The 22,980-nt window shown below is 41.7% G+C and overlaps 1 protein-coding gene and 1 long non-coding RNA gene across 3 annotated transcripts in view; both read left to right on the forward strand.

The window, feature by feature from the left end:
* Positions 1-2,961, forward strand: part of LOC128327004 (uncharacterized) — a 46,141-nt gene extending 43,180 nt beyond the window's left edge. The window contains exon 2 of the long non-coding RNA XR_008308399.1: positions 1,257-2,961. This is a non-coding gene — a long non-coding RNA (uncharacterized LOC128327004). The remainder of the gene's footprint in view (positions 1-1,256) is intronic.
* RAB28 (RAB28, member RAS oncogene family) overlaps positions 1-19,197 on the forward strand; it is a 101,924-nt gene extending 82,727 nt beyond the window's left edge. Inside the window, exons 5-8 of one of the 2 annotated variants that reach the window (XM_053255044.1) lie at positions 9,306-9,409; positions 10,315-10,392; positions 16,228-16,328; positions 18,718-19,197. In XM_053255044.1, the coding sequence (XP_053111019.1) occupies positions 9,306-9,409; positions 10,315-10,392; positions 16,228-16,323 (278 nt within the window). In that variant the 3' untranslated portion in view covers positions 16,324-16,328; positions 18,718-19,197. The remainder of the gene's footprint in view (positions 1-9,305; positions 9,410-10,314; positions 10,393-16,227; positions 16,329-18,717) is intronic. The other variant, XM_053255045.1, reaches the window with a different exon arrangement.
* The last annotated feature ends 3,783 nt before the right edge of the window (positions 19,198-22,980 follow it).

The following is a 22,980-nucleotide window of genomic DNA, read 5'->3' on the forward strand; positions in this document are numbered from 1 at the left end:
GTTTGGCAAATTGGTTGACATAAAATCTCCTTTGACACCATAGTAAACCAACAAGTTGAAAGAAACATTGTGTTCTGTTTTTTTTAATTGTGACCCAAGCGTATTTTTAGAAGACTAATATGTATATAATTTTAAGCACATGTAAACCAATTTAATAAATGTTGAGAGTATTTTACTTGTCAGATCGGTGTGGGCTAATCGTAATAGCTCATTATTTAAGCATTATGTAATTTTATAACTTGTATGAACAGCTGCAAATGCTTTGCTGAGAGATTATTTATAGTTTTGCACAACACGTTTTAGAAAAGCATATACTTTTATTTATAGTTGAATATGTACTAATAAAATAAAGACTGCCCATGAAGGCATATGAATATGAAACTCTTATAATACTGCACATTTGTGTAGCACTTCCAAGTGTTTAAAGGTTCTTCACATGTATTATCTTGCTGTAGTCCTGCTGTTGTAGCAGGCATCATCTTAAAAGAGGTATCTCCCCCCCCCTTGATTGAGAGAGTAGAGAATGCTTCCTCTAACTTGCTTCCTTCAGCTTTTGTAAGCAGGGGCGGAGCCACTATTGGGCAAACGGGTTCAAAGAATCGGGGCCTGCCAATCAGGGGTCGTGAGTGCAGTCCCAGACACGCCCCCCGCACGCCCCCCGCACTCCCCCCGCTCCTGATGTCTGATGCGGTGGTATTATTTCAGTCCCAAACAGGGCCGCGCGGCCCCATTTGGAGCTGAAATCAGCCCGCGCTGCATTGGCAGCAAGGCTGGAGCAATTCTCCCTGCCTTAAAGGCAGGGAGAGTTGCTCCTAGTCCCACTGCCAATGCAGCAGGGCCGATAGATTTCCCTCAGAAATGGGGTTGCGCGGTCCCATTTAGGAGAGAGGTCGGCCTGCACTGTATTGGCAGCATGGCCAGAACGGCTCTCCCTGCCTTTAAGGCAGGGAGTGTCACTCCGGCCGCGCTGCCAACGCAGTGTGGACTGATTTTGGCTCCAAATGGGGCTGTGTGGCCCCGTTTGGAAGGGTGACAACGCCCCCACGTCTGACGTGGCCACACACGGGCCGCCGCCGCCATCCTGGCTCTGCTCCTCTTTGTAAGTTTTATCATAATATATTTTTTAAAAATCTGCTGCCCAATTAATGAGGGTACCATTTAGTCAATTAATAAAATCTCCTCCTTTTCCTTCCTTCCTTCATTTCCCCCATCTATTTCTGTGCCACCTCTTGACTTTATTCCCTTGCCGAATTCAGCAGCACCAGCACACAAGGCTTTCACTCGCTCATCAATTCTCATCAGTGACAGAATCTCAAATGCAGGTGGACCATGCAGAGTGGCTGGGGAAACCACATACCTCTGAATCCAGGGAGTGAAGAAGCAATATAGATATCGTTTCAAAACTATTTCTCATCTCCAACATCATGTTTTGATAGGCTTGGATGTTCCCACGAAGATTTGAGAGACTTACAAATTATATGGCTTTATGTTGTTTGGGGCCGCTGTCCATAAACAGTCATCAGGTGTAGATTTGCCTTTGCAACACAGTTTTGCAATCAAATTGTTTCTTCTCGGGATGAGTCCATGTGATGTTTCATAGCACTTAACAGCTCTATAAGACCATAATTGTGAATTTGCCCTTCATTTAGCATTCTTAGCTGTTTGGAGAAATGGGAACAGAACTGGAAAGTGTTCCATGGTTGCAAATTGAATGTTGGAGAGCAAAGCTAGTTGGCAAGAAGCCCAGTTCCCATCTTGCACCTCTATGCATATAAATTGACAGCCCTCTATGGCAATCTGTATACTTTTGTAACATGAGAATGGCTACACCTGTGTATTTTTTTTGTTCTAAGAATAGTCATGTAACTTCCACATATGGGTGATCAACCTTGTCATAGCACTTGGCAGCTGTATATGGATTAGAAAGGTGACACTGGTTTTCCATGCTTTCCTGGGACTGTGTTGTATTTCTGAAAATGTAATTGATCCTAATGACTTATTTATTTTCAAAACATATAGACTGCCTTTCCAAATATTCAAGGTAGCTATCAAACACTGCTTGTGTAGTGATGCTGAAACTAATCACCATGAAAACATTAATGTTGAGGAATGTTTTACTGGTTATAGAAGTGTAAATAAATTTTTCTTTCATGGAATTCAAGGCAGCATACGTGGGGTTCCAATGGCATACATGGTGTTCCCATCTGGGCACTGATCAGACAAAGACCATGCTTCCAAATGGTTGCTGCCTCATGTCTTCAGACCATATGCTGAACAATATATATAGAGAGAGAATGTTAAAAATTGTGGAGAATAACCCACCCATTCAGAATATATTCAGGCCAAAATCTGCAAATGAAACTTAAACTTTTTTAAAAAAATGAGGAGGGATTAACTATTTTTTAAAAAAAATAGTTTTTACCTTTTTATAAAACACATTTTTATGTTTATTAAGGTCAGGCAGTAATTGTTTCTTGTGCTCTTTGGATCAAAGGAAACTTTCCTCTGTGGCTATAAATGGACCTGCAAAATATCCACGGAGTACGTTAAACCTCAGTGATAGCAAAGTCCCAGACTATGGTGATCTTTTACTTGCCTCGTATCCAAGACAAGCAGCTAGAACAATGCTGGAAATAGTTTGGCACTAGCATGCATTGTTTTGTTCAGGATTCTTGGGTGGCATAACACTTAAGTGGGAGAGCTGATAGAGCAAGCTGTGCCAAAAACATTATATCCATGCATTCTACGGCTCAGAAAACATGCGAGTGCCATTGCAACTTCATTTGTTCAGTACTCAAGGAAGTAGCTTTTGGATGATTTCCAAAGACAGATGATGAAGTGCTATTTTAGTGAGAGTGTTGTTGCTATGGCTAGTTCATTTGCTTAGTGATTCTTGCAGCTGATCAGCAGTAATTTTTCTTATGTTCTAAATCTGAGTAAATGTTCATATGTTGCTCTTCATTTATTTTTGCTGGGTTTTCATCATTTATTTTTGCTTTTTCTTGCTTGGTGCAAAATTATTTAGTGTCTCAGCTATAAATATATGGGGTGCTTCTTTAAGAGTATGGTATTCATTCATTCATTCATTCATTCAGTTTTTATACCGCCCTTCCAAAATTGGCTCAGGGCGATATAAATGGCTGTATACATTGCCTGTGATGAAAACCTCTCATTAGAAGTACAGCTTTTGCTAAGAGTAGCAACGTTCTAATTCATCTGCCATCATACAAATACTAATCAGTAAGCAAATCCTCTTAAACTGGGGATATTTACTTCTGCATACAGGTTCTTACATTTGGGCTATCCAAAATTTAGGTTACCTGGAGAAATTCCTTTCTCAAGAGGCCATCTGTTGTTCTCTGGAAGGGAGGAAGCAATTGCTGTAAGGTTTTGCTTAGGCATGGCTTGACTTTGGAATTCCTTTCCTCCTTTCACTACTTGCTCTTTGCAGTACAGAGGTTGGGGCTTGTGACCAACGGTCCCTCTAATTTTTTTCATCTCTGTGCGGAATGAGTTTTGTTCTGGGCAGCAGTATCAAGGCAGTGTGTGCATGTGCATTCAGAGTAGGACCTTCCTGACTGAACTTGAGTGGAATCTAAAATTAACTGAGTGGTAGGGATGTGCACAGAACCGGTTCAGAGGCCCTTTATGGGCCATCAAACGGGTTTGAAGAACTGGCAGTTCTCCCGGTTCAAAGGCGGCAGGGGTCTCCCTTTAAGAGCGGGGAGAGGGTACACTTATTCCTCCTGCTGCTTTCCCCATGCTGGCATCAGTTTTTTTTAAAAGCCCATTGGGGCAGCAGCATACCTCCGTGCCACCCCATTGCCCTTGTCTTCCGGATATGACCAGAAGTCACCAATGTGCCTGCATGCGCCAGCACGGGCACGCATACGTGCATGACATGTGTGCTCCCATGACTTCCAGTCATATCCTGAAGACGAGGGCAATGGGATGGCAGGGAGGTATGCTGCCGCCCCGATGGGCTTTTTTTTTTTTAAAACCTGATGCCGGCGGGAGGGGTAAGTGCACCTTCCTCCCACTCTTAAAGGGAGACTCCCACCACCTTCGAACTCCCCTGCTGCATTTCCGTGCACATCCCTACTGAGCAGACGTGAGTGTGTGTATGTGCACACACCTTAGAAAACATGGCTTTTGTCTCTTGCAAGATTGGGACTTATCCTCAGCAGAAAGCCTCGTCTGATGAAGACTTCACTATAGCCCTCATTTTTTAATTAGCCTGTGCTACAGTCTATATATCCTATCATGTGGTAGGATATATATTCATTTGAGATCCATTTTCCTCTTGAATAATACCTTATTCAAAAGATATTATTTTTTAATTTGAGAGAGAGAGTTCTGCTCACACAAGGGACCCCTTCAGTGACACAGGACTTGCATTTACAAAGTTGCTTCTGATGATGGCTTATTACCACATTGAAGGTCGGGATGCCATCTATAAGCGGAGAGGTTGAAGACTTTCTGAAAACTACTTCCACTGCATCCTGGGCACCAGAGAGAGCATCTATTGGAAGGACTCCTATTAGCTGTTGTATTTGATTCTTCATCTTTCTTTTAAAGTAATCCTGGCATCACTATGCTGATATTTCTGTACTGTTAAGTATTAGTGTTACTAGCTTAGTATATAAGTACCTTTGTTTTTAAAGCAAAAATGGCTGAACGCCCCACACTATCCAAGGTATGCCATATAAATGCTGTTGGAATCCTGTTAGACCAAAACGCTCTCCGACCAACTCTCCAGAGCCTGCAAATTAAAGACCTCCAGTATCATTTTTAAATAAAGCATTTTATGTGGCATTTTTTCAGTTGATAATCAAATGACACTATTATGCAGACTTACTAGATTTGCAAATTTACAAGTTTTCACAAGTCAGCTGGGTCCCTTCCTCAGGAAATCACTTGAAGTTTTTTCTCCTTGTGTTGACATAAAGAGCTTGGTTGTCCTTAAATCCTTGTGAATGTATCTGCCTTATAATTTGACAGCATTGAATCAACACCCTTATAGGGACTGTAATGCAATAAAAACAGAAGCTGTTCAATATAGCTTCCAGTTACTTTAGGATTAGATTTGAAGGGACTGGAATGTGCACAATAAAACCCATACAAGGTTTGAGTTCCATGTTGTGCACTAAGGACTTGGAGTTTCCAGTGAAATGTGGTTGTTTCTGAAAACCTTTTTTTCTACCCTCAGTGGGCATATAATAATGCAAAATGAAAATACTGGGAGTGCATTTCGATAGTATAATATCAGATTCTGAAATATGCATTTGTAGGCATGATATTTTTATGCTTGTCCTAGTAATTGTCAAATACAAGAAAGATGACTTGCTTTGGCCAAAGGCCATTGCATAAATAACACAAAATAGGATTTTTTTTAAATTAAATACAATACATTTGTCGCTTGCAACAGTACTTAAAACAGCAAACTTCAAACACTACATAAAAACAAACAGTAAAAACTTTACAGATTAGCAGCAGCTAATTCCCTATACAAGTTCCAAGAAAATCTGCTACCAAATGCTCTCCTGAAGAGGTAGGCATTGGAGTCATTTCTAAAGGTTGCCAGATAGATGCTCTGCTGCAGTGGTTCCCAACCTGGGGGCCTCCAGATGTTGCAGAACTACAACTCCCATCACCCCCAGCCACATAAATTGTAGCTGGGCTTGATGGGAGTTGTAGTTCTGCAACATCTGGAGGCCCCCCGCTTGGAACCTACTGCTCTGATTAAAATAATAACCTATTTACTGTTACATTATTAAAATATGAATACCCTGGAGTACATTTCATGTGTTTAAGCACTGTGCACACATTTTCTCAATCTACAACTTCATTGATCTATTATTGTACAACAGCTCTTGGATGTAGACCAGTGCTATTGCTGGTCTACACTCAGGATTGCAGAAGCTGGAGCTGAGGTTGAGAGAATAGTATCTGCGGTGGGACTTGATCCAAGAACTTTCCATCTTACACTTTGAGCCAATACACTTCAGCTCTCAAGGTTAGTTGCATCTCTTGAAGAAGGGATACACACATGGTATGCCAGGTGTGATCGTGCATTTTCAGAGTGCACCACTCACTCTCAGCAGTGAAAAGGCATTTAAATCCCTTTAAATGCCATGCCCTGCTCTGCCATACCATGGCAATGCTTGTTCTGGCACCAGCGGCTCCCAAAGATCCCTGCAATCTGATAATGTTGTATGGGGGGTGTGATATTTCCCTGTCCCTTGGGGAGGGGGGCATTGATACTACTTAGGAGGAAATATGTAGATGGGGGAGGGCAAAGGATGCTGGGGTGGGTGGGTCTGACCCACCGTAACCTGGGACACTGTTGCGAGAGGTAATCCTGGAAAGGCAGTCCATGCAAACCCAAAGGAAATCCTGCTTGTGTGGGGCCCCCAACTCTCCATTGTAAAAAATAGAACAGATTCTCTGCAGTCTCCTTACCGCCATTCCCTGTGAAGACTTGCATGCACCCAAAGGAGAGCTAGATGCTCCATGTGCCATAGCCTGGCCATGTGTATGGGTGGAGAGGAGGGGACACAGGGGCAGACCTTTAAACCCATTCAGAATTCAAGGGCCCAATCTGATGTCATGGCGTATGCAGATCTGCCAGTGTGTGGAATTGTGGGAGAGGGGAGCCCCCATTTTCAAGTGACCCCAGGATAACGGGGTCACTGTTTTGAGGCACTGGCAAGGGTGCATATATCCACATGGGCAGAGGAGCTGGCCATGTGGATTTTGGTTTTGATCTTTCAGTTCTTTGAGAGGGGGTATGCTCCAGCAGCTACTCGGAGGCAGTCACCAAGACAAGGAAAGCAGTCTCCGGGGTACACTTCCCCACATATTTTCTCCACACAACATCTTTGCTCAGTATAGAGCTCCAATGGCCTGTTGCTCTCATGAGGGAGCTATTGGTGGGAGAAGGGGATGTTTTGCTGTCGGGCATCATGACTGAATTTGCTCAGCAATTCTCTCTCCTCCCCTCTGATGGTGCTTCTCATGAGTTGTAAGGGGTGTCCCCATCGCTTTTCCCTCTCATATTAAGTAAGCAGTGCACCCTGGGTAGGGTGAATCTTATATTTTCAGCAGTAGTGCACTTCTGAAATACTTGAGCACCACTGACCCTGGCATCTGGCCTTGCTCATGAGAAAGCCTAGGAGTGCAGACTCCTACTTCCTCAACCTTTCAGTAAGAAAAATAGAACTTGGCTGCTCCAGGTTTCCTGCTTGGGGCTGCACTTTATACCCTCCCAAGAGCTGCCCCTGCCCCTACCCCCACACAAAGTATTTGTGCTGATGGGGGAATACACTAGGTTCTGTGAGAGACCTTTAAACATATTCAAAATTCCCATGTCCAGCCTGGTTTTGTGCCATATGCAGATCTATCGGTGTTTCAATTTGCGGGAGAGGGGAGCCCTGGTTCCCCATTGTCCCTGGACAGTGGGGTTGTCCTCCAGGGGCACTGGCAAGGGTGCACATTTCCACATGGGCAGATGGGCTGGCAGGGGGCATGCTCTGACAGCTACTTGGTGACGATCGTCAAGACGAGGAAAGCAGGCTCTGGGGTACCTGGCGCATCCTTGCTCGATCTCTAGCCCATGGTTGCCTGGCACTCTCGCATTAGAGTGCAGTCCGTGGATTAATGGATGGTGAGCACTTGAGTACCACCCTGTACATTTTTAACCTCATGAGAAAGCCTAGGGAGTGCAAACCCCCAAAAGGGGAAGGAGCTGGTCCCCCTTCCCCAGCCTTTAATTGAAAAACTAGAACTTTGCTGCTCAAGAATCCCTGCTCAGGGCTGCCCTTTTCACCCAGCCAGGAGAACCCCCTCCCCCCTGCCAAGCATTTGTGCTGGTGGAGAACACACTGTGTTCTGTGATGGACCTTTAAACCCTTTCAAAACTCCTGGGTCTGATCCAGTTCCATTTGCTCATCTGCCGGTGCGGAGATCTGCAGAAAAGAGGAGCCCCGGTTCCTCACTACCCCAGGACAGCGGGGTTTCCTTCTGGGGGCAAAGGCAAGGGTGAACATGTCCACCTGGGTGGGCAAGCGGGCTGGAAGGGGGCACTCTCCGATAGCTACTCGGCAGCAGTTGCCAGGACTGGGACAACACTCACTGAGGTGTCCGTCCCTATTCCTCACAGGTGGTTCTTTTCATGAGCAAGCCTAGGGACCATTAACCAAAAAGAGGAAGGGGCTCAGCCCCACTTCCCCAACCTTTCCGTGAAAAAAAAAATAGAACTTGGTTGCTCCGTGACTCTGCTTGGAATTGCCTTTTGGACCCAAGCCTGGACACCCACCCCTTCTAATCGTTCTCCTCCTAGCACTGTGATGGGGTGCCCTGCTTATGTTAGTGTGGACATACAGCATTACTTCCTTCACAGGGAGCAAAGCACTCCATGCTCGTCTTGTCATTCTGTCCCCTTTTCCTACTGCTTGCCAAGCTGGGTGTGTGTGTGGGGGGGTGGGGGACAGACACAAGGGACATAATGGGAAGAGGGAATGCCCTTTGAGAGGATGACGATCCTGTAATGGGACGTGGTGGCATCCCTGTTGCTGGGCAACTCCATAGCTGCATAGGTGACAGGATGGGTGGAGCTGTTTCTCCAAGAGGCGGCCAGCAAGACGCGTTGCTTGCATAGAGCTGCCACATCCCTGGGCGGGTCTGTGCTGCCACTTCTATGATTGTGGTTTGAAAATTGGTGCAAAACCACGGTTATGGTGGCATCCGGTGTTGGATGCAACGCTTTGGCAGCCAAACTGGAAGTCTTGACCACAAACCTTTGTGCAAAACGAAGGTAGAAACTGGAGTTTGTTGAGACAAACTGGGGGTTGCTTTTGCCACAAAACTGCAATTTTATGTGTTTGAACGTGCTGGAATTCCAATCTCTGCCACGTTTAACTCCGGTTTGGCATTACGTATGAGCTGGGCCTTAATTTAACAGACCTTAATTTGTCTAAAGGTTTAGCCACACAAAGGTCTTTATGAAACAGTTCATCTAAATTTGATAGATGGTTATTTTTCTGTAGAAATTCAAGAGAAATGCCAGGTATAATCTCTTCACAAAGGACAGGCAATCTATTGGAATCTGTATAATAAAACTGAATAGAGTACCAGCCACCTTGGAATACAGATAGGTAGAAAGGTATATTCATATCTGCCCTAATTGCGTGATGAGCACAGTAATCATGCAAACCAGGTCTCTGTATAGTTTTAGAATGTACCTAAGCAAGCATCTTCATCACAATTCTTTTCTTTTCTTTTCTTTTCTTTGAAACTGTTAACAGTTGATTTGGAGCATCTGCGGGCAGTAAAAGTTGATAAACATCTTCGATTTTGCCAGGAAAATCGTTCTAGTGGCCATTTTGTATCTGCCAAGACGGGTGATTCTGTGAGTAATATGGATAAGATTAAGCACTTATTACATTTGTGTTACCAATGTATATGTTCTTACCTATTTCTAAAGCTGAACACAGAGTACTTCATTAATTTATACCACTTCTGTCAATGGACTTGTTTATCAAAGGGGCTTAAAACATTTTTTGTAGGGGGTGTTAAAATTTATTTTTTCTTTTTGAAGATGTACAGTGTTTGATTTTTGGTTCTGATATTCTCATTTTCTTTCTGCCAAAGATGTGTTGGTTTCTGAAACTAACAAAGCTTATTCAATGTATGTTTCCTTTGAAGGAATACTGGATTGTTTTAGCTGCAGGTCTTTATCAGATTTTTTTTTCTTAGACACAAACTATTTTCTTACTATGATCATTTGAGCAATATGGCATGCAGTTTCAGTTGCAAGTAGGAATTAATAGTATTAAATGCAAGTAGTCTGGCATATGTGCTCTATAAATTGGTCTGCCAGAGTTATAAAGCTGAATTTTGCAGACTAAATTCCTTGATGATCTGTAAAAGCATTGAAAAGAAAACTACTCTAATGAATTTATAATATTGTGCTAGGTATCTTTTTAGAAGAGGAGTTTCATAAGATAATTGATTTTTGACTGAATCTTCTGGAACCCTAACTAAAAGAGATGTCTTAAGAAACCAGCATAGTGTCCGTTCTAAAATAATGGAATTACTGTATAAGAAAATATTGCTATGGTTACTGGCATGAAATTTACCAAAGGAATATTTTAGAGATCATTAGCACAGGTTGTATTTCTTTTTCTTCTTCTTTTTCTTCTTCTACTCCTCCTCCTCATATCTCACTGTTTATATTTCAGGAAATGTTTGCTGTATTTGAAGTAACTTGAGGATGTCTGTTTCTAATCACGTAAACCTTTTCTTTTTATATAGGTCTTCCTGTGTTTTCAAAGAATCGCTGCTGACCTCCTTGACGTCAAATTAAACAGAGCGGAAATAGAGCAATCACAGGTGATATTCCTGAGTATATTGCTTTTACTAGCTGATGTATTTACTTTTTAAAGTGTGAATTAATAATATATTTTAACTCCAAGGTGTGGCAACTGTGTTATGTGTTCTTTGCATACATAGGCAAACCTTTTTACATTCTTGTGGTCATTAAATTATTATAAAATCCTACTCTGGATTGTTGTTAAAGCTTTAGAATTCATTTTCTTCCCAAAGCACTGCATATCCACAAATGCCCCCAGCTCTCCAACCTCTTGGTCATAATCGAGAGTTATTTTCGAGGCCTTGTGTGTAGCCTTGCAGGACTTTTTCGTCCTTGAGACAACAGACCCTCAAGCCAACCCTCAAGCTGTAATTGAAATTTCCCTGGCATTCCCCTTTATCCTGGACAGCAGCAGTCTGACTATTACAGAAGAGTGCTGAACTCTTACATTCTTCAGATCACATCATTTTGGCCTCCTTTTAAAAATTGTAAGCAGGTAAGTCAATGGTGTGACATTAAACCACTGAGATCTGTGCAGCATAAGAGATAGCATTGCAACTCCATCTTCATCGCAGAGAGTGGAATGGTCAAGGTTGGGAGAGGATTTTGCCCCCATCTTTGATGAGTACAATGCTTCCCCCACTCCTCAATATCGCTTTTGTCTTCTTGCATTTCTCTCTCGTATGTGCCTGACTTGGCCAAATCACGGAAGCCAGGAAAGTGTTGTTTCTATCTCTGTTCTGTTCCATGTTTGAAAGTCTGAGGGCAGCAATGTATTTCCACTGTGACAGAGGGCTTTGGGAGTGCAGGAGAGAGTTCTGGGCAGAGTGCCTGCTCATTAAATTGCGCAGAAACATGCGCTTCAGGAAACACACAGACCCTCAGGGTGGCCCTGTTGCGTGCCCAAAACTGTTGTTTATGGGCATGCTCCGTAAGGGATGCCAGCCAGTGCCTTTATTTATTTATTTAGTACATTTATATACCGCCTCATACAAACCGTCCCTGGGTGGTTCACAATATAAAACCATTAAAACATTATCGTAATTAAAACAATTTAAAATACAATACAAACTCTAAAACCCAAAGCTTTAAAACTATAAACCCTGACTAAACATGTACGTTTTTAGGTCCTTCTTTAAAATATTCAGAGAAGGGGAAACTCTAATCTCATTAGGAAGCACGTTCCAGAGTCCCATCAGCAAAATGGAATAGACCAGGGCTGCACAATTTCAGCCCTCCAGCTATTGTTGAACTATAACTCCCATCATCCCTTATGCTGGCTTGGGATGGTGGGAGTTGTAGTCCAACGACAACTAGAAGGTGAAGATGTGTAGCTAGGGATGATGGGAGCAGTGTTCTCTCTAACAGGGATTCCCTGATGTTGCTGACTACAACTCCCAGATTCCCCATGCAAAAGCCATTGAAGCTGGGGATTTGGGGAGTTGTGGTCAACAACATCTGGGAATCCCTGTTAGAGGGAACACTGGATGGGAGTTGTAGTCCAGCAACAATTGGAAGATGAAGATTGTTCCCCTCTTCCTTTTCACATGTATTATCCTAACATCCTTTACTGCTAGGAAATTTATTAGGAAAACGTGTGGGTGTACTAAGAAGAAAGAGCAAAAGAGAAATGAGAGGCTGCTGCAAGACATGAAAAAAGAGCAAATTAAAGTGAGCAGCAAGACTGCAATGCACATTTCCATTATTTGGAAGGCATCTCATTTGTACGTATGACACAGGTCGGATCAAAACAAGCAGCTGAAATGACAGGTGGTAGAGTGGATTGCACAATTTTGGTTTGCAAGTAAAGGATCACACTATTGAATTCTCCTCTATGTGGGGTTTTTTTAACGCTGCTTTAGTGAATGTCCAAAATTTGCCAGTGCATCTTTGAAGTTTTGACCATTCACAACACTTGCCTGGGATTGTTACAAATTGATGTTTTCAGTCACCAAATTTCAGACATTCACTGTAACGTAAACATAGGCTAGGATCCAAAGAGCTACCATAGGAGTGCCCAGTGGAATTTTTGACGTTTCCCCTTTGAGCAGCAGGCCCTTTCCACCCCCGATGCCACCTCACAAAACAGTTTGATAGTACTATGTTGAACACCTTAATCAGACTTCCAAACCATTAATAGGCAACATAAATAAAATAAACTGCTCAGTCAAATCAACCAGCTCCAGAATCTGATCAGGGATATCTTTGCATAGAGATGAGTATAACAGCATGCTAGTGTTCTCTCTCTTCTGTTAGTCAAGCTAAGAAGTCAAAATCAGTCTTCTGTCATCCAGTGGCTTAAACATGGGTGACTCACCTGGCTCCTGTATACAAGGCAGGATTTAAACTAGCATTTTAAGGAAAAATTAATTGCTCAGCAAGACTAAGAATTCTCTCTGAGCTATAGCGGTGAGTGTGCTGCCCAGAAATTAGGTCCGGTGAGGTCAGATAACACTGTTTAATGTTGTTCTTTTGCTAACATCTTCATGGAATTGTGCTCTTCTTTTTTGTGATACCATGAGGCCTGGAGGCCAGTGAACCCTAACTCTTGGCTACCAGATAAGATAATACGATGCTGATCAGTCAAAACTCAAGCACAGAACATCAGAAGGTCATAAATTCAGACGTCCCTTATCATTTCTTGTTTAGAATATAAAGAGGTTATCTTCCACAAGAAATATTTGTGTAATCAGGCAATCTGTAGTGATGTTTTTCTTTTAAAAATATCTAAGACATGATCCAGCAAAAGTTGAGCACTTTTTCAGAGGTATTTAAAATCATTAGCTGACATCCAGACTACTGCTGTGCCAATGCAACAGCATTTCTCATCCTGTGAGGAAGAAGGGATTTTTGTTGGCTTCTCCCCTTTACTCTTCAGCTGCCTCTGCCTCCTGGAAATATGATCCTGGGGTCACGCAATGAATGCTCAGGGACATATTTCTGAGATGTACATAGGACCGCAGAGGCAAAGGGGGGTTGCCAAAAATTGCTCCCCGCCCCTCCCCACCACACACAACGGAAAAAACTGTTGTGTCAATGTTCTTTTGGATGTTGACCGGTAGGCCTTAAGATGTAATCCAATGCATGTTTATCTGGATCCATTGAACATAGTGATTGACTTCTGAGGTACATGCATAGAATTGCACCCCTAAAGCATTTTAGCTGGATGACTCCATTTAGTTGTGTTTTGTATATGTATGTGTTTTATTCTGGGATGAATACATTTTGAACTGGATGACAGGTGAAATTTGTGCATGAATTGAATTAAAATGTGTTTAAATGTTGGCCATATGTCCAAAGCACCTTGAAAACCTGTATATTGGCAGCACAAATTTTAATCAGTGCCACTTTGAGGTGACTTTATTCAGGAAAGGGAAGATATAGATCTGTTATGTAAGTAAATAAAGTTGCTTCTGTATGGTTGACTTCCATTGTGCCCTTCATTACACAATGGTTGTGAAATATATGGTATGTAGCAAAGTTAGAAAAAACAACGTATGCCAGACTGTGGGAATACAGTGGTCCCTCGACTTACAAACTACTCGACATAAGTATTTTTCGATTTACAAACGGCAGTTTTAGAGCCGGTTTTAGATGCGGTTTTTTCGACTTACAAATTTTTAGATGGGGTTTCCTCGACTTACAAATTTTTAGATGGGGTTTCCTCAACTTACAAATTTTACATGCGGTTTCCTTGACTTGCCTGCCTGTTTACTGCCTGTTTATTCTTGAAAAGAAATGTTCCTGTGCAGTTTGCAAGTCTTACTGGGGGTCTGGGTCTTTTTTCTAGGCTCCGGAACGCATTAATCCGTTCCCAATGCATTCCTATGGGAAACCGCTTTTCGACTTACGAATTTTTCGACTTACAAATGTGCATTCGGAACGGATTAATTTCGTAAGTAGAGGGAACACTGTAGTTTAAAAATACCTTTTAATGTAGTTTGGGCTCTTTATATCTTTCTGAATGACCCATTATAATCTGAATCAGCTGGAATTATATTTATTGTGATAACAGAAGAGCTATTTTTGAGATGGATTAATTCTTTAGTCTTTTTTGGTATATTTGTATTTTGATATTGTATTTCTTGCATTTGATTTTGAAAATGAAATATTTACTCTCTTGAATGAACTCAAAATATTTTACTTACCTTTGGAGCTTTTTTGTAGTTGTCCTAGATTTATTATGTATCCTTTTTTGTCAGTGTATTCCCATGGGCTTAACTTTTTCTTTAAAAAAGAAAGAAAATGAACAAGAAAGAAGCTGAACTCTTAGGGACCTGAAATATCCCCGAGAGCAAAATGTCCTCTCCCAATGGCTATGGCCCCATAATGATGTACACATTCTAGCAAAATCTTTCATGAACCAATGTAGCCTCATTTTGCTGCACCTCCAATAGCTATCTGACTTTCCGCCTACCTTCATCTCCATTACTTAGCTGTCACCACTCGAGCACCTCTATGGTTGGCTGCCTGCAAAATGTCTATGGCAGAGATTGCAACTTCCTATATTCTGTATGGAGGCTGGTGTATACTAGAAAGCTCTACTAAAATAAAATAAAATATCTGCAGCCAGGAAATTGAATTTCTGATTTGGCCAAGTTGGACACATGTGAGTGAAAGTGGGAGAAACTTAAAATAATTCAAATGATCTCCAACTGAAACCAGCTAGATTTCCAAGAGGTCAACTTTAGCTAGATCAAGACCATAGCATATTTCCAAAAAAGTCAGCTTGTGCAAAAGTGAAGAAAGCAAAAAGAGAAAAATTTCAAGGAAATTTTCACCCCAGGAAAGAAATACTAACTAACGTTGTGACTACCATATTGAAAGAAAATTATGTGGTTCCAAACACTTTCCAAATAGACTCTTCTGTAACAGAACACTATTTCCCTATTGGATGTGTTTTTGTTCTAGACTTGTACAAGATCTTTTAAAAAAACAAACTACAATTTAACTATGGCATCTGTGGCAAAGAATTTACAAAGCATTATAGTGTGGAATTGTCCTTATTCCTCTTCACAAAGTTAGACTGCTTGAAATCCAACCATACAGTGGATATTGTGTGGCTGGATTGTGTTGCTGCTGCTGCTGCATGTGTGTGTGTGTGTGTGTGTGTGTGTGTGTGTGTGTGTGTGAGATATATGCATATACATATATATACACACACATACACATACATATTTAACACATCTGGTTGTGAACTTATGTTCAGAGATAGTCATGACTTTAAACTGGGAAGACCAGTTAAGTACCATTCTCACATTTCCCCTCCTTTTAATTTTCTCATTTTTTCAGTTTCAGAATATTTTCTTGCTTTGGTTGAATTACTTAATGTTCATTGGTTGCTTTGACTGGCTTGGCCATTGTGAGTTAAGATTTCCTTTAAATGCATCTGCATGAAGAGTCTGAAATGCATCTAATAGATTCTAGAACACTGTGGCTTAAATGCATGCCCCTACATGCACACACGCTGCTGCTGTGGTGATCCCCATATACCCCTAGCACTCTACACTGGAGAAGGGGATTTGGCCATGATTGGTGTCAGTGGGGAAGTCTGCCTAACCAGCTTCTACTGTGAAAGTGGGGGGAAAGAGTCACTTCTTTAAAAGAATGTCCCCATGTTCTAAAGCAGTTAATCCGCACTCTAAAACAATAATTGCACAAAGTCCACCTGGCTTTGTGCCAGGTGGACATACTGCCTATCCCGCATGGTGTCTGGAACGCAGTGGCTTTTGTTTGTTGCTCCTACTTGTTTGTGTCAATATGTCTCCTTTTTCTAACACTGATCTGTCTTTTCCCCCTCTGCCTTTTCACTCCCCTCCTTGCTTTCTGTCTTTTGTTTTGACACATGGCTTCAGCATGTTGTCAGGGCAGAACTAGTGAAGTATCCTGAAGAAGATAACCAACAGCACAGCACTGCCAGCTGTCAGAGTAAAGTCTGTTCAGTGCAATAGTTCAGGTAGTATAGTCCAAAGCCTTAGCGCTTTGAAGCATAAATGTTACTATTGCTTCCAAATGAAATAGTAACTGTGATGATATTGTGTGTCATTCTGATTTGTATGTTTGCAGCGATAAAACAATCAAATATTCTGACCCCAGGCTAGAGAAAGGTAGGCACAAATGTTCCATTGAAATCCATAACTAGCTGGCCCAATTAATTCCAGTGGGTCATAGATGTGATTAACACTCGGACAGCAATTACAAATAGTTCACAAACCAGAGTATCCTGTTAGCTATTCGCGTGCACGTGCACAGGCACACACATTCATTCTTCCTGTGCTAGATTAGAAGCTGCTGTTGAAGCTCCCCTGAATGTCAGGTATGGCTGACATCTGAGGTATGGCTTCTCAGAGGGCGTGAGGGACCAATTTTAGAAGGAAGAACCTACGGAGCCCTACGGCATATGGGGAGGTTGTTGCCTTGGCCTTTTGAACTGAGTCCTTAGCTGAAGCCTCCAAAGCAAGGTGATAACATTTTCATTGAGTAGTAGCCCATTGTCATAGCTGCTTAGCAAAGGAGGCAAAGGGAAGGAGCCCTTAGGTTGTGCACAAGGGATTTTTGCTCTTGGGCCTTGAGAGGCAATGAGGCAAGTTCACATCTTTCTTTCTTTCTTAAGTTCTTCTAACGCTGGCACAACCCTGCACCAGTAAGGGGCTGTATCACAAGGATTTCTCCCTTACCTTTAGTGGCAAGGGAGATGGCACTGTTCTGCCCAGATCACCTCAAATGGGATGCTCCAGTGAGGTGTTGAGCTGCAGGTCTGTGCTTTTGCCATAGCCACTGAAGTAGAGGATAGGATTGGACAGTTAGTGTTTTTATTCCTGTAAATGAGTGGTTGCTTATATAGGGTTTTTAAAGTGCTGTCTCACTGAGATATAAAAGAACACTTAAGTGATTCTCTGAGGAGTTTCCAGACTTTACAATTCCTGTTTCAGTACTTTTGGAGATAATTTTCAAAATCAACTTGAATCCAGGTGCTTCTTGCCTTCTTTAGACTGTCCTTCAAAACTTGTGTACTTCAAGTATTCCTAGATATGAATACTTTGTTCTCTAGCATTGATTGACCTTTAATACAAATGAAAACTCTCATATTGAAGAATTTATTCTGTGTTTTCAAAAGCCACGTGTGTTAATGTGTACATTTCATGAATATTACTGGCTCCTACAAAACCTAACACACACACACACACACCCCCCGCGTTGGTGATTTTTCACATTTCTTGGCAAAATGGTACAAAACAGTTGCAAGGGGCCAAATTTTGGGGAGAAAAGAAGACATGTCCCTATTGCTAAGGAAAATTGACCAACTCTCACTCCCAATCCAGTCCTGCATATCTGATTAGTTGGGGCAGAATGTAGATGGGGATGTGTGTCTGGAAGCACATCCCCATCTATGTTCTGCCCCAGTGAGCTGTGCATAAGTACATTTATTTAGAGCAGGCTGCACAATTTGGGCCCTCCTGCTCCTACAGTTCCCATAATTCCTGACGATTGGCTGCTGTGTCTGGGGATTATGGAAATTGTAGTCCAGAAACAGCTGGAGGGCTGAAGTTGTGTACGCCTGAATTAGAGCGAGATCAGAGTGAAGGTCTTGCCATATAGCACTGACAGGCAATGAAATTGTGAGCAGCACATGGCAAGACAGGAAGCATCAGCTGGTTCCCTGGGCAATGTGGGGTGTGTGTTTTCTCTTCTCCCCCTGCATTCCAGAATCAGAAGGCTTTGGTGCCCCCCAATAATGTCATCACATAGCCAGCTTTGGCTGCATGAAACCATTATGTATTGATGTTCACTAAATGATACCTGATTGCCTTAATCCAGTTATAAAGAAAGAAACTGCTTCAGAACAGCAGCATTTAAGGGCTTTAAATGTGAGGGGTGGAGGGGGAGAGAACCACAAAAGATCATTAAGGCAGAAGTTTTATGAGGGGCATTCTGCACTGCTTCAAAGCCCACTTCCCCCAAATTTTGACAACTCAGTGTAAGTATATCTCAGCCTAGATAAACTGACAGAACATCTTGCAAATTAGAACCCATTTCCCCTTCTTTTTGAACCAAAATTTAGAATTAGAATTGGTATGTACCACCATGATAAACATTCATTGTTTATAAATGTGCCTAATCTGGACTAGGCTCTGTGCCATGATTTCTGGGAAAAGATGACTGAAACATGTATTTGTTCTGACAAATCTGGTTCCTTCTTTTTAATTCTCCATATTACATAATCTAGCCTCTGTCTTCCAAATCAGATTATTAACTTGTGAAATATTTTACTAGCACTTTGGACAGTGTTTCCTTCAGATTCTCTTGCTATAACCACTTCTGTGTTTCTTTTTCTTTTATGACAGAGGGTGGTGAAGGCAGATATTGTAAACTACAGTCAGGAGCCCGTGACAAGAACAGTTAACTCTCCTAGAAGTTCAATGTGTACAATTCAGTGAACTTTTTTTCCTTTTTTGTATTGATCTCCTTTGGCAGCCATATTACCTTTGCACAGGCACAGGGGTTGCCAGGAATGTTATTTTAACAGTGAACATTTCTGTAGTGCATTTAGAAGTTTCAAAAGCTTACTACCCATTTGTGTGTTGAAAAGCAGCAGGCAGTTCCTTTGGCTAGCCAAGATTCAAATGTTGGGACCACACACTTTGAAAAATTATGATATATATCTATATTCTTGTGAATTATATTTCAATAAAGCAGTGTAACTATGTATACAGATGTCCTTTTACAGAGATTGTCCGAATATTTGAGAAAAAAAATGCAAAATGTATAAAATATACTGAATGAAACTTGCTTGAAATAAAGCAGTGAAAATGTGTTTGCTTTCATGCTTGTTTTCCCATTTGTCTTTTTTCTTGTTAAATCCAATAGAGGAGATTCTCAGTTTTAATTTATTTATTAAAGAGATTTATATTCAATTTTTCCACTAAAATGTTCAAGGCAGCTAACATGGCGTAGTGGTTAAAGTGTTGGACTAAGACCGGGAAGTCCCAAGTTCAAACCCTTCAGACATGAAGCTCACTGTGTGACTCTGGGCCAGTCATGTATCTCTCATCCTAACCTACCTCACAGGCTTGTTGTGAGGATAAACATAACCATGCACATCACTCTGGGCTCCTTGGAGGAAGAGCGGAATATAAAAGTATAAATAAATAAAATAAATTACAAAACAGAAATTGGGAGAGCAGATAGAAGCACCTGACAGTAAATCATTTTTTTTTTAAAAAAGATAGTAAATCAATTAAAAGCCAAGAAATTAAAAGTTCTACAAACTAAAAGCCTATCTAAAATGGAATTTCTTCATTTGATGACAGGAAGCCAGCAGGGTGGGAGAGTTGAGGTGGGCCTTCCAAGGCACGGAATTCCATAGCTGGGCTCAGTCACTGAAAAAACAACCCTACTTGGTGGAATGTAAAGAAGGAAGCTCTTTGGGATATCTTAATAAATTGGCATATATATGCGATAGCAGTCCTTTGGTATCCTGTTCCCAAACTGCCTAGGACTAATGGAAAGCCAGTGTAGCTATTGCAGTAAGAGAGCCACAAGAGATGGGCTGACAGCTGGGCACACACTGCCCATCAGCATCACCCAGTTTGTAGGTGGCTCTCTAGCCACCTGGATGGTTCCTTTCTCTCTCTCTCTCTCTCTCCCCAACTCCAAGAGACCAAGGGAGGAAACTATCCAGGCAGCTAGTCCACTAGCTGGGAAATGTGAGCTGGGCAGCATTAGGGGAACAAACAGGGTGGCAGGGAGCGGCAAGTTGAGGCAATGCCCCCAGGTTGCCCGTATTCTCTGCCTCAGGGCACTTCTAGTAGTTTCAAGTACATGTTAGACAGCATGGAGACAAAATAGAACCCTCTGAGATGTCAAAGGCCAAGATGTCCTGCAGCATTATGTTCTAAAGCCACCCAGTTAGGAAGGACCAGAAACACCATAGCAGTGTTTCCCTAGGCCAGATGAGGTTTTTGTTACCTGTACTTATATAGGAAGATGCTGAAAGGCATAATCTCATGCTGCGCGGGAGATGGCAAAGGTAAGCCCCTCCTGTATTCTACAAAAGACAACTACAGGGCTCTGTGGTCGCCAGGAGCCGACACCAACTTGATGGCACACTTTACCCTATAGTACAACAGATGGTTGAAAGAAACAAAATATTGCTACGGGCCAAATCAGTGGTTGCACTTCAACAACTGTTAACACTATGAAGAACAAACCATTCCTTTATGAAACAAAGCTGGTGTTTGGAATCCAGCATAACATACCAGTGGATGATGATGATGATGATGATGATGATTTCTTGTTTACACAGTCAGACAGGTGTTATTGACTGGTTTGTTTTATCCAGACATCGAGTCCTTCCCAAGGACCTGGGATGGCTGAATTTTATTGTCAATTGTTATAGATATCGTCGCAGAATATAGGCTGTTCCCAGGAAAGCTGCTTTTTGTAATTGGCTGATGGTGATTTCTGTGACCCCTATGGTGTTGAGGTGCTCTTCAAGGTCTTTTGGAACTGCACCCAGGGCGCCAATTACCACTGGGATTATTTGGGTCTTTTTCTGCCACAGCCTTTCAATTTGTAGATCTTTGTATTTGGTGATTTTTTCTATTTCTTTTTCTTCTATTCTGCTATCCCCTGGTATTGCTATGTCGATTATTTTAACTTGTTTTTCTTTCTTCTCGACTACAGTTATATCTGGTGTATTGTGTGACAGATGTTTGTCTGTTTGTAGTTGGATGTCTCATAATATTTTTATATCTTCATTTTCTTCAACTTTTTCAATTTTATGGTCCCACCAATTCTTGGCTACAGGTAGCTTGTATTTTTTGCTGATGTTCCAGTGGATCATCCCTGCTACTTTGCCATGCCTTTGTTTGTAGTCAGTCTGTGCGATCCTTTTACAACAGTTGATTAGGTGGTCCACTGTTTCATCTGCTTCTTTACAAAGGCGGCACTTGCTGTTTGTTGTGGATTTTTCGACTTTTGCTCTGATTGCATTTGTTCTTAGTGCCTGTTCTTGTGCAGCCAGTATTAAACCCTCTGTTTCTTTCTTCAAGTAACCATTCTTAAGCCATTGCCAGGTCTTGGTGATGTCTGATTTTCCACTTATATTGTGCAAATATTGACCATGCAGTGGCTTATTTTTCCATTTTTCTGCTCGGTTCTTGACTTGTTCTTTCTTGTAGGCCTGCTTTGTTTCATTGGTGTTGAATAATTTCGCATTATTGACCATTTGAAGTGGATCTTCTTCATTATCCTTGATATATTCTTCAAGACCTCTTTTCTCCTCCTCTGCTGTTTGATGGACTTGCAGCATTCTTCTTCCACCTGAGCTGCAAGGGAGGTATAGCCTATCGACATCACTGCGGGGGTGCAGAGCATGATTGATGGTCATGATTTTCCTGGTCTTACGATCCAGCGTCTCTAGCTCTGCCTGGGTCCAGTCTATTATTCCTGCAGTGTATCTGATAACAGGTATAGCCCAGGTGTTTATGGCTTGTATGGTGTTCCTGCCATTGAGTTTGGACTTTAGGATTTTTCTAACTCTCCTGACTTCCAATTTTTCTTTTAACTTCAGTGTGTGCGATGCTATCAGCCTGGAGAATGCCCAAGTATTTGTAATGTTCTTTCTCTTCCAGGTTCTTGATCTTGCTTTCATTGGGCAGTTCTATTCCTTCTGTTTTTCTTATTTTCCCTCTGTTCATTATTAATGCAGCACACTTGTCTAGTCCAAACTCCATTGCTATATCGCTAATGAATATACGGACAGTGTTTAGCAGTGATTCGATTTCTGACTGGGACTTTCCATACAACTTCAGATTGTCCATGTACAGCAGATGGTTGATTTTACTTGATGTTTTAGATGTTTGGTATCCGAGGCCTGTTTTGTTTAGTATTTGTGAAAGTGGGGTCATGGCGATTACAAACAACAGAGGGGATAGTGAGTCCCCTTGGAAAATGCCTCTTCTAATGCTAACCTGTCCAAGTGTCTCGCCATTGATTGTTAACTGTGTACTCCACATGCTCATTGCTTTTTAAATAAATATCTGAATGTTTTTGCCAACACCAGTTGTTTCTAAACATTTTAGTATCCATGTGTGAGGCAATGAATCAAAGGCTTTCTTGTAGTCAGTCCATGCAACACTTAGATTGGTTTTTCTTGTCTTGCAGTTTTCTAAAATCATTTTGTCAATCAGCAGCTGGTCTTTTGTGCCTCTGGTGTTCGGGCAATTTCCTTTCTGTTCAACTGGAAGCTGTTTGTTAGTTAATAAGTGTTGCATCACTTCATCTGCTATTATTCCAGTTAATAATTTGAACATGGTTGGCAGGCAGGTTATCAGTCTATAATTACTTGGAACTGCACCTTTTGCTGGGTCTTTCATGATGAGATGAGTTTTCCCAGTTGTTAGCCATTGTTCAATATCACCGCCTTGCAAAATGTGATTGAACTGTTTTGATAGTTGTTTATGAAGGCTTGTTAGGTGTTTAAGCCAAAAGCCATGCAGTTCATCGTCGCCTGGCACAGTCCAATTTTTAATTTTCTTTGCTCTTTCACTTATTAATTCTGGTGTTATTATTAGATCTTGCATTTGTTGGTTACATTTTTTGAC

This window comes from Hemicordylus capensis, chromosome 5 (assembly GCF_027244095.1).
Source record: "Hemicordylus capensis ecotype Gifberg chromosome 5, rHemCap1.1.pri, whole genome shotgun sequence".
In the NCBI taxonomy this organism is placed as follows: Eukaryota; Metazoa; Chordata; class Lepidosauria; order Squamata; family Cordylidae; genus Hemicordylus; species Hemicordylus capensis.